At 41.8% G+C, this 10,668-nt stretch overlaps 1 protein-coding gene across 3 annotated transcripts; it reads left to right on the top strand.

Moving 5' to 3' along the window:
- Nucleotides 1-190: 190 nt before the first annotated feature.
- Nucleotides 191-10,296, top strand: pou2f3 (POU class 2 homeobox 3). Of its 3 annotated transcripts, none has more exons than XM_040182385.2 (13): nt 191-346; nt 599-657; nt 4,544-4,572; nt 5,834-5,935; nt 6,576-6,681; nt 6,775-6,863; nt 6,961-7,134; nt 7,784-7,925; nt 8,102-8,235; nt 8,353-8,517; nt 8,900-8,948; nt 9,089-9,203; nt 9,496-10,296. In XM_040182385.2, the coding sequence occupies exons 2-13, from the start codon at nt 609-611 to the stop codon at nt 9,533-9,535; spliced, it is 1,194 nt and encodes a 397-aa protein (XP_040038319.2). In that variant the 5' UTR covers nt 191-346; nt 599-608; the 3' UTR covers nt 9,536-10,296. The 3 variants fall into 3 exon arrangements, with proteins under 3 accessions (XP_040038319.2, XP_040038320.2, XP_077963112.1); XM_040182386.2 differs by having other exon boundaries at nt 201-346; nt 8,353-8,472; XM_078106986.1 differs by lacking the exon at nt 191-346 and having other exon boundaries at nt 467-657.
- The last annotated feature ends 372 nt before the right edge of the window (nt 10,297-10,668 follow it).

Raw genomic sequence — 10,668 nt, 5'->3', positions numbered from 1 at the left:
ACACACACACACACACACACACACACACACACACACACACACACACACACACACACACTCACACTCACAAACACACACACACTGTAATTGCAGTGAGCCATTGTTGTTTTATGCAAACGGTGTGAAGCTGGATAGGTCGCACTGAGGCAAGTATGCAAATGGTCCCATCATGCAGTGCAGGGCTGCAGGCTCCTGCAGCCGGGTGAACGTTTCTCCACTTAGGAAAATGCTGATGAGCAGCCGGTGGATTTTCCCAAAAAGTTTTCATTCCCAACACTTGCTTCATCTTTGAATATTCAGAGAGGACGGACGGCAGCGGGAGGGACACGAGCTGTTTTTTTCTGAGGTGAGTCAGTCACTTCATTAGTTGGGTTTATTTATTATCTTCATTGAGTTTATTGAGAGGTTCCTCCATGAAAGTGCTCCGTGGGAATATTGACCTTGCTTATGAATATGACAAATAGGAGTGTGAGGAGTTTTGCGTGGTGGAAGGGTGGGGGGAGCCATTAGAATAAACTCAACATCATTTTCCTGGGTGCTTCATTGTCCAGTTAAAGCCACAATCCTGTAGGAAAATCAGCCATATTTATCATTGCAGAAATATTAAGATGAGCGCAGACGCGGTGGAGCAGTCGGAGGCTCCAGCCGAGCAAACAGGTAAGGACGGTTTCACCTGGTTTTATATTGTTGTTGTTGTTGTTTAAACCCTCACAGCTGCAAACCAACAAAGCGGAATCCACCCACAAAGGACTTTGTGTGATGCTGCACTTTCACAGAAAAATATTTTTAATGGTCTTTGAATATATACGTGTTTCATTTTGGGAGTCTAACAGGTTCAACACAACTAGAAATATAAACCATTCTTTTTGTTTGCTTTGTCCTAAAACAAATTGAAATGACTTATTACCTCTGTATTTATTGGAAATACCTTCAGGACATTCTGAACAAAATCTACTTCTTTCTTCTTAGTCCAATGATCTTCTGGTGCTACTTGAGATAATATTTTTAATAAAGAAAGGGACGGCTCACCCATAAACCTTAAACAGACCTGTTCTGTGGAGCAATACGGATTGTTTTGCTGTGAGTTTGAACCCGGCTTTGGAGATATCGAATGCACAGATGTTTGTCTTCCTTGCAGTATAATGGGATTACATGACGCTGGGTTTGATACACACAGAAAACACACACAGGCCTCGTCTCGAGCAGTTAAACTATTTTCTTTTAACAACAAAATAATCTTGTTTGATGAAAAGCACAGCGGGTGAAATGAATGGTCAAGTTTTTGGTGAACCGTCCCTTTAGGAATGATTCAAGGAAAGCTCTTTGGTTGAACAAGTCAAAGGGATTTTGGATGGATGGAAATAACAAAATGACACTTTGTACGTCCATCGACTCTGGAATATTTCTGCTGAACACGATCGAGGCCGTTTAGGGCCACAAAATGTTCCTCGTTTCTGGGAGGTCCAGATAAGATCGCTAGAAACACTGAAAACATCTGGGAGGATTTAAAAGTGTCAGATGCCGCAAATTATTCTTTAACCTTTAGATTAAAAAAAAAGAGAATGAGGCAAAGTCATTAGGAACCATGCGGGTTAGGAGGTAAATGGTGTGGACTCTCCCTTTAATTACTTTAATCTGATCCCTGTGGCAGGAATAAAAGCAGCATTTAGAAGCAGTGTGTGTGCGTTAGTGTGCGTTAGTGTGCGTGTGACAGTTGGTTGCCGTAGCAGGACGCCCCGAGGCTGTTTGATGAGAGCAGCGTGCCGGCTGCCCCGCGGGGGGCCGAGGACACCGACCACACAAAAACAACAAAAAAAAAAACAGGAACCCGCTACAGAGAGAAAAGTGGAACTGAATTCAGACAATGGCTCCGTTTCGTGGAAGTGCAACACGTCCGTGTTTCTGTCGGTGTATGAGCTGGTTCATTAGATGTCAGGAGGCCAGCGTGCATTCGAGTGTGAACATATTCCATCACTGAGGTCGAGGAGCTTCTTCTTCTTGGTCCCATTGGTCCCGGTTTGGTTGTGTGAGATTTCTGGATGTGATGTTATAATGAGACAATCCTCACTTCTTATTTTTGGGCCAAACTTTATCCTCAATCTCAGAGACGGGGGTGAAGAAATGAAACCAGAGCACGTATACGGAATTTGTATATTGTGGCTGAACTGACAGTTTAACTGTTGAAGGGAGGAAGAGGAGGGATTGTTCGTTGCCTCGGTGTTCGCTGGAAAGGTTTCGTTACTCGTCTGATGACGTGGACACCAAAGAGTCCTGTGTGTTGTGTGGTTGGGTTCAAGCTACAAAATCACGCCAAGTTAAGGAAAGTCTTTTGCATGTTTCAACAGAGATCTTCTTTAAATCCTGCTTGAAGGGAAAATTCGCCCAAAACTCAAAATAAATATATGTCCCTTAACGTGTTTTAAAGACTGCTGTGAGCTGGTTCATCTATGAAAAGTGCTTCCATGAAACTGTTGACAACAGTAGATTAGTAACCGGGTCTTAACGTCTCCTTTGAGAGATTGAGATCATTTAAAAAGTATCTTTCATTAGGTCCCATTACGTCAGAGAGAAGGCCGACATCTCCCGTTTGATGAATCCAAACAGAGTCTGTGGTGCATCGGCCCTTCGAGTGGCCGACAGGAACATCTTGAAGATACTTCTGTTTGCTTGTTTTGTCTTGTCGAGATTTTAAAAAACAACAACCATGATTTAGTTCCTCTCTCTTTTTGATAAGACAAGACGTCGTCCGATGTCCGACAGTGACTTTCAGGTGCTGCTCCTGTAGAAACCTTTTCTATAAATATTATTATCTTGCAAAAAAAAAAGAACCCTGGTGCAAGTTAAAGCATCCGGATCAGTGCAGTCGGCTGAATAAAGAGAAGAAGCGTAGTTTAGCGACAGAACGTGTGACGATCAGAGAGCGAAGGATCATTACAAAACAAATATTTAGATAAAAAGCTTCTGGACTGAGTCTGACGTTGCACAATGCAATGCACACAGCTGCTGTCGCCAGAAAGCACGTTTTAGAAGGAAGTAATAAATCTGTAAAAATTCTATAGTTTACTTATCGTCAAAAATTACAAAGACCAAACACACAAGTGAATGTGTGACACGCTGCTACGGTGCTTCGTCACCAAGAACACGCGTTGATATTCAGTTTTATGAGCCCCTTTAGACAAAAAACAACAACAATATATTTGTGATTACTTGCTTCAGAAGATAAAACCATTAGACCCCCTTTAAATACCCGTGTGGTTTGAATATCACAGGTTTTGACTTGTCTTGTTCATACAAAATGTAAATGCAGATTTACTGAAATTCTAAAAACAGTAAAGTAAAAGTAAAGTAGAATGATTATAAAAGTACCAAAAGTACACCGTTTTTCAGTTATTGTTGATGTGTTTTTGTTTGATAGATTAGTAAAGGGACTAATACAGATGAATCTATTATTGGGATGTAAAACAAGATACATCTCCTGCGACTTTACTCTGCACAAATGTGAAATTCAGTCCAGACCCACTTTGGTGAAAATATCGCAATGTACGCGAATAATTTGTAATTCCACTCCACTTGTTCGCAGAGCGGCTCGCAGTCATTCTCTACGAAAAGAAATACGCTTTCTGAGGACAAACAGACAAACTACTGGTTAAAGTGGAGATAAAGGAGTAGTGTGCAGCCGTCGGTTTCCAGAGTGTGTGCGTGTGTGCGTGTGAGAGTGTGAGTGTGAGTGTGTGTAGGACAGAGCGCCCTCCTGGTTGATTTGCATGTCTTACTCATTTCCATACTGGAAGTTTGGCTGTAATGCTGGTTGTGTTGGGGGGGAAGTGACACGGAGGGGTGCTTTGCTGGGGGGGGTACTGGTATATTTGCATTGTGTGTCTCCAGCAGTCTCTCTCTCTCTCTCTCTCTCTCACGCACACACGCACACACACACACACACGCACACACACACACACACACGCACGTTGACATTCAAATGATGTGAGCTTGTCCAGCACACCTTTGAACTCTCGTCGTCCGTCGGCCTTCTGCTCGTCGTCTCTTTAAAGACGGACTCACTGCAGCACGGAACCCGCCGGAGACACTTTGGTGCTTTTCTTTACAATATTGTGAGATTATTTCAGAGATATTCAGAGATATTGTTTCAGGATAAATAGTTAAATGGAGGGAGAGAAAAACACCAATGAGCAGGAAACAATATCTCATTATGATAACAGAGACAGAATCAAAATAAGACAAAAAAAAACAAGCCATAACTCGTGAAGATGTTGAATGAAATGAAATATTAGAGTGATAATTTAGTCAAATCAAAGTAAAAAAGAAAAGTCCTAATAGCTTTTGTTCAGTTTAACTGAAGTTTTATCAAAACCTTTTTTGCAACTTGGATGATGGTTTATTGCAGCCAGAAAAAAACAGAACTAATATGCAGTGAATTAACGTTAATTGTGTTGATACGTTTGCATGATTTAATTTGTTCTGTGTGTCACAAGAAGCCAAATGTCAAAACACAAACCTGAATCTCTCTCTCTCTCTCGACATATAGAACAAAACGGAATCGACTTCAATCGACAGGTAAGTAAGATAATTTAGGAGGCTGTTTACATATATATATATATATATATTAAGAGTTAGCAAGTTTTGTAATACAAAATATGTAAATATATTTTTCTGAATTAGCATATAGATGGCTAGCAATCCTATTCTGCCATACGTTAATGCTACACTGGTCACTAACCTGCTTTAGAAATTAAGCTAACCAGTGTAGCATTAAATCATGGTGAAATAAGGTTGCTAGCTAGCATAGGTGTAGCTTTAAAGCCTGGCGGAATAAGGTGGCTAACTAGCATAAACTAACCAGTATAAAATATACTATTTAAAGGTTCATTTGGGAATCAGCTGTTCGTTACCATGTTTTAAACACAAATTAACTTTACTTTGTCTGTTGTTAACTTTTCAAATGCTCACTTTGTTCTCTGTTGTTTAGGACATGTCAATCATGTCCTTGTTGTTTTTATTTATATAGTGTTTAAATTATTTCACTTTCTATTTCATATGTTGTCCAGGCAGCAAACCCTTTAATAAACAGTGTCTTTTACTTAAATGATTTAGTAGTAGTTTTGATAAAAAAATCCCCAAACAGATGTATCCTGTAACTATGGAACAACGTTGAAGTTCTATTTCACTATGGGATATTTATATATATATATATATATATTCTGATATATTGTATATCAGAATATCAGGTTTTGGTTGGAGACCTCTGTAAAATACTTATTAGAAGTATGAATTAATTTTTGGTTTCTATTCCTTTGTGTTATTTGTTGATAACAAGACAAATAAAAACATAACAAGTCTTTAATGGCAAAGTAGAATTGGAATATAAATAGTCGAGAAGCTTGAGAATATCACTGAACATCTAAGCTCAGAGAGACTCAGAGGCCCAACGGACGTTTTGGATGGCTGCCCCCCCTGAGGGTGAACTACCTGGTCCCCCCCCTTATGTCAATAACCGCTCTTTAGAAACACCTCAAATAGTTTGCGGCTATTTGGATTACTTCTCCAAACCCTCTTTTCTTTGGCAAGAGGAGGACATTCCTTTTTCCAGTGCTGGTGTTTTCAGGAAGCGACATTGCTTTCAGGGGTTAGATGGCAGGTATTTGCATAATGGCTCGAGGGAGAGAGTCTATCACTCTTTGTACCGTGTTTAGTAACCAAACTGGTCTCTACACACACACACACACACACACACACACACATTGAATGGTCTTTCTAATGATCCGATTCATCAGAACTTCACTCAATCCTGTTCCTTGTTGTCCTTTCGATGTCACAGATAAAAACCGAGGAGATCGGCGACTCGCCTCATTCAGCCGCCACACTGAAGAGATGTCACCTGACACACAGCTCTCCAGGGCCCGGAGGTCCGCTGTCTGGGGTCTGTTCTTTGAATATTCATCATTATCCTCTTGAGATTTTAAAAGGCTTAAAAATAAGAAATGTCTCTTCTCATGAAACTCTGACATTAAAACTCCTAAAATCTAGTAGACCAAAATAAAATATAAGGAAATAATACAAAATAAATAAAATGTTAATTTTAATATATCATCACATTTTACAGCATGCATTTAGTGTCAGAAAGTGTATCATCAGCTACTTGAGGGGCACAAAGCGGCAGTGAGGAAAGTTTGATTATTTCTTGTTGAAAAGTCAAGTGATTGAACGGGCAAGAAGGCGTCTGAAAAGCTTTAGTACTTTAGATAAATTGTCATGAAAACTAGTAATTAGAGCTGTCAGAAAAATGTAATAAAAGAAAAGGTTAAATATCTCTCTACTGAAATTAAATGAAGTAGAATGTAATGTAGCACTGCAATTAAAATATTACCTCAGTGAAATACTTTGGTTCATGTACTGTCTACCAGTGCTCATACATATATATATATATATATATATATATATATATATATAAAATAAATATATATATATAAAAAATATATAATATATATAAAAAATATATATACATATATATATATATATTCATATAGTTCACTCACTATACGCTCTTGTTCTTCCTCCAGGAGCTCACCTCTCTGCACACCATGCAGCAGCTGGTTCTGATGCCCCCGTCCCACCTGCCCGCCCCCTCCTCCTTCCTGCTGTCCCAGAGCCCCACCAGCCACCAAGGTGGACTCTCAAAACGCACTCGTTGTCTTTAGGAATTCACGGTTTACACCACAACACTAATATCAAAGTAAACCTCTTGTTTCCCCTCTGCAGCCCTTCTGCAGCAGAACCTGCTCTCCCTCCCCTGCCCGAGTCAGACCGGCCTCCTTCAGCATCAACCTGGACTGGCTCTGACCCCCCAGGTAAACCCAGACGGCCCTTTCTACGCACACAGGCGGCAGGAAGCGGAGCGAGCGTTGTTGAAAACCTCTTGTTCTCCTCTTGTGACTGGTGACGCAGCCGATGAGTCGCTCCGGCCTGGCGGGCCCCTCCATGGAGAGCCACATGGACATGTCCCACCTGCAGATGAAACACATGTCGGTGCCCCTGCAGGAGGAGCCCAGCGACCTGGAGGAGCTGGAGCAGTTCGCTAAAGCGTTCAAACAAAGACGCATCAAACTGGGCTTCACCCAGGTGACCAAAACGCTGCACAGGGGCTTTGTGACATGATTTTAAACCAAGGGGCCGAGTTTATGAGCGAAACGCTCAAACCAGAGTTCAGGATCCGGAATAAATGTTGGTATAAACAATCGGTCAAACAAAGGCGTTTTCTTTTCACGTGTTTATATCTAAGCAGAGTTGCTGATTATTGGATCAATGGTTTCTATTCACAGTGAGTTCAGGATTTATTGCGTTGGTGATGTTGGAACAGCGGAGTGACGGTTTGATGAGCGGTTTGATTTCAAATAAACTATTATTTTTTACCGTAATCAATTACAATTTCCCAAAATATTTTATGAATTGACGGATGTCATTTATCTCGGGAATTGATGTTGATTATGAGTTTCATCGATGAAAACATAAGTTGAATTGACTCTGTGAGATTCAATTTTAACTTTTAACATTTAGCTGATGTTGATATTGTCCCCATCTTGTCAATATTAAATCAACACTCAACAAAGCGTTTAACTCAGAATAAGTGTCGCAAATAAATTTGATCCGTGTCGAATACACTGTACGTAGAGTTGAACGAGTTAAGAAGAGTTGACACTAGTTCGTCCCGCTCTCACATCTCTCCCGTTGCCGTGGCGACGCCGTAGATCACGAGTCTGTGTTCCCGCAGGGCGACGTGGGCCTCGCCATGGGAAAACTCTACGGCAACGATTTCAGCCAGACGACCATCTCCCGCTTCGAGGCGCTCAACCTCAGCTTCAAAAACATGTGCAAGCTCAAACCGCTGCTGGAGAAGTGGCTGAGCGACGCAGGTAAACCGCATTATTCTCACCAATATTCCCCTTTTGACGTCAAAAGGGCCTCAAAAAGAAGCAAATCAATGGTTGGATTCTTTAATATTGTCCCACCAGAGGAAAAGTCTTTAGTACCATTTGTGCTTCAGTCACACTGCAACTGTGAGTTCATCCGTTTGCTCGTTTCCCACCAGAGAACTCCCCCCCCGACTCGATGAGCAACGCCACTGCTCTGCCGCCGCTGGTCGAGGGTTACGGACGCAAGCGGAAAAAAAGGACGAGCATCGAGACGAACATCAAGCTGACGCTGGAGAAGCGTTTCCACGATGTGAGACCAACACTAGAGAGACATCGATCGCCGGAGAAAAGACAAAACAGTTTGTGCGGCCCAACGAGTGGCGTGTTGGTTTGAATGAAATCCTTTTGTTGTTGTTGTTGTTTTCAGAACTCCAAGCCCAACTCCGAGGAGATAACGCTGATCTCGGAGCAGCTGTCCATGGAGAAGGAGGTGGTCCGGGTTTGGTTCTGTAACCGGCGGCAGAAGGAGAAGAGGATCTACTGCCCGGTGACTAGTTTATCAGTCAGGTCGCACAGCTACAACTCCAGAATGGTTAGCTGTCTAAAAGAATACACAGATATATAGATGTATAGATATATATATATATATATATATATATATATATATATATATATATATATATATATATATATATTAGAGATGAGTTTCATCTGTGTTCATTCAAACGAAATACATACAAGTGTAGACTTGACAATGTGCCATCTCCTCCTAAGAGTGCATTGTCATTATTTCGTATGGACTCATGTGTCTGGAATTAAATAAAATGCCGAATGGCTCATTTGTATTTTATTATTCTGCTTTTATCAACTGAATAACTCAAACAGGGGAGATCGTTACGTTTGCAGGTGTCAAAGCGTATTTACTGCGCAGTCCTAAAGAGATGTTTGCTTCGTCTCATCCATTTTCACCACAGTTCCAGCCCACGGCGTCCAGACTCTACAGCCCCCCGGCCCCCGGCGGAGGCAAGTACCGCTCGCCGCCATCCGCCCGAAAAACGAGACCTTTTCCGCCTGTTACGTCGCTGTCCGGCGCTCGATAAAAAGCTGTGATAAAATGCGAATTGTGATCCACGCACGTGACCTTCTGACCCCTTTCCTTCCAGTCTCCTCGAGTTCCTCCCCGAACAGCGCGAGCCGGGAACACTCTCCCAACGGCCTGTCGGCCGCCTCCGTCTCTTTGGCGTCCCAGGTGAACCCCGCCTCCTACGGCGCGCAGGGGTAAGACACGCCCACCCGAACGCACCTGCACGCCGCCCTTTGTCCAAACACAAGGTGTATCTAGAGAAGCGTGTGGTAACGAACTTAATGTTCCTAAAATGTTGGACAAATTCTTTAAGCTAATTGTAAAGCGGAGATCATTAGTAAATGTTCTTTAGCTGAACAAACATGAGGTTTTGCTTGCCTCAGAGTTTATTTGATGGAATAATAAGCGATGCAAACATCCCCCCGGCATCACTGCGTACTGTTGAATATGTTCAGCACCTTCACGGTGTGATTCCCTGTGTTTCAGGTCCTGGTACCGCACGTGGAACCCTGCGTATCACCACTGAGAAACAACAACTCTGTCACACCAAACCTCTGTTCCTTTGTTTTTGTCGTTTTGTTGTTTTGAGAAGGACGTACAGTGAAGAAATGAGTGACACTTAGTGACACGGCGCTCAGGTGCCTCGAAGAGGAAGAATAAAGTGAGCTGCACACACGTGACGTAAACACGGCGGGATTCTCCTGTTCGACTCCAACGGACGGAAACAACCGGTTTGGATGACCGAGCGCTTCCTCTGTTTCTTTCTAACATCTTCACGCTCGCAGTGGTTGCAGTTATTGTATGTTATGATGTTCATATTATAGTTAATGTTGTGTCTGTGGACTTTATTTAATGCTATGTTACAAACTGCTCAATAAATACGCAGTTAGAACGAGTTTTTTGGAGTGCAAAAGGGCCTCGTATTGAACTTTTTTTATTGCTGATCAGAACGTTTTTTTTTTATTTGGATATTTATTTCTCTAAATGATGCATCTGTTTTACTCTTGTTTTTTATTGTTGCAGTTTGGCATCACGTCTATCAGTTATTTTAACAACAGGGAATCAGAAACAAGTAGGTTTGTAGTAATTATTGCACTACAGCGTAGATGTGGTAGGAAGGTGAAAATTGACCCGTTGCTAGTTAGCATTGTTAGCATCGCGTAGCCAAATGGAGCCAGCATTAGCATATCCTTTACTAGCGTTAGCCCTTCTATGCTATGCTAGCTACGGAAAGTATACTGAATGTCTTTTGATGATTGCACCTCATAATAAAGAACTTGACAGGAACAGTTGGCGGTTCCTTCGCGTCGTAGTCGTCTGATCTCCATGGTGATGTGACGGATCATCTGTAGCTTCAGCTTGCATCTTTTTAGCCTCTGCTGGAAATGTTTTTTTCGGTCTCCATGGTAACGGGGCTCTGACAGCTTTGCTGAGTTGGATTTTAACGTATTACTGTGCAACCTGGAGGTTTCTTCACGTCACCTGACCTTCTGCTCCGGTTTCCACATCTGTCCCACTTACTTTTTAAGTGATGTTGTTGCACGTAACCAGATCTCAGCAATTAAGTTGATGAAAACAATAAAAAATGCAACACAATATGTAATTAAAAAACGGATAACTCACTCAGAAAGTTTTCAACCAAAAGTCAGAGTTGTTTTT

This window comes from Gasterosteus aculeatus, chromosome 7 (assembly GCF_964276395.1).
Source record: "Gasterosteus aculeatus chromosome 7, fGasAcu3.hap1.1, whole genome shotgun sequence".
Taxonomy (NCBI): Eukaryota; Metazoa; Chordata; class Actinopteri; order Perciformes; family Gasterosteidae; genus Gasterosteus; species Gasterosteus aculeatus.
Note: the sequence above shows the minus strand (reverse complement) of the source record. Positions and strands in the feature narration are given on the sequence as shown.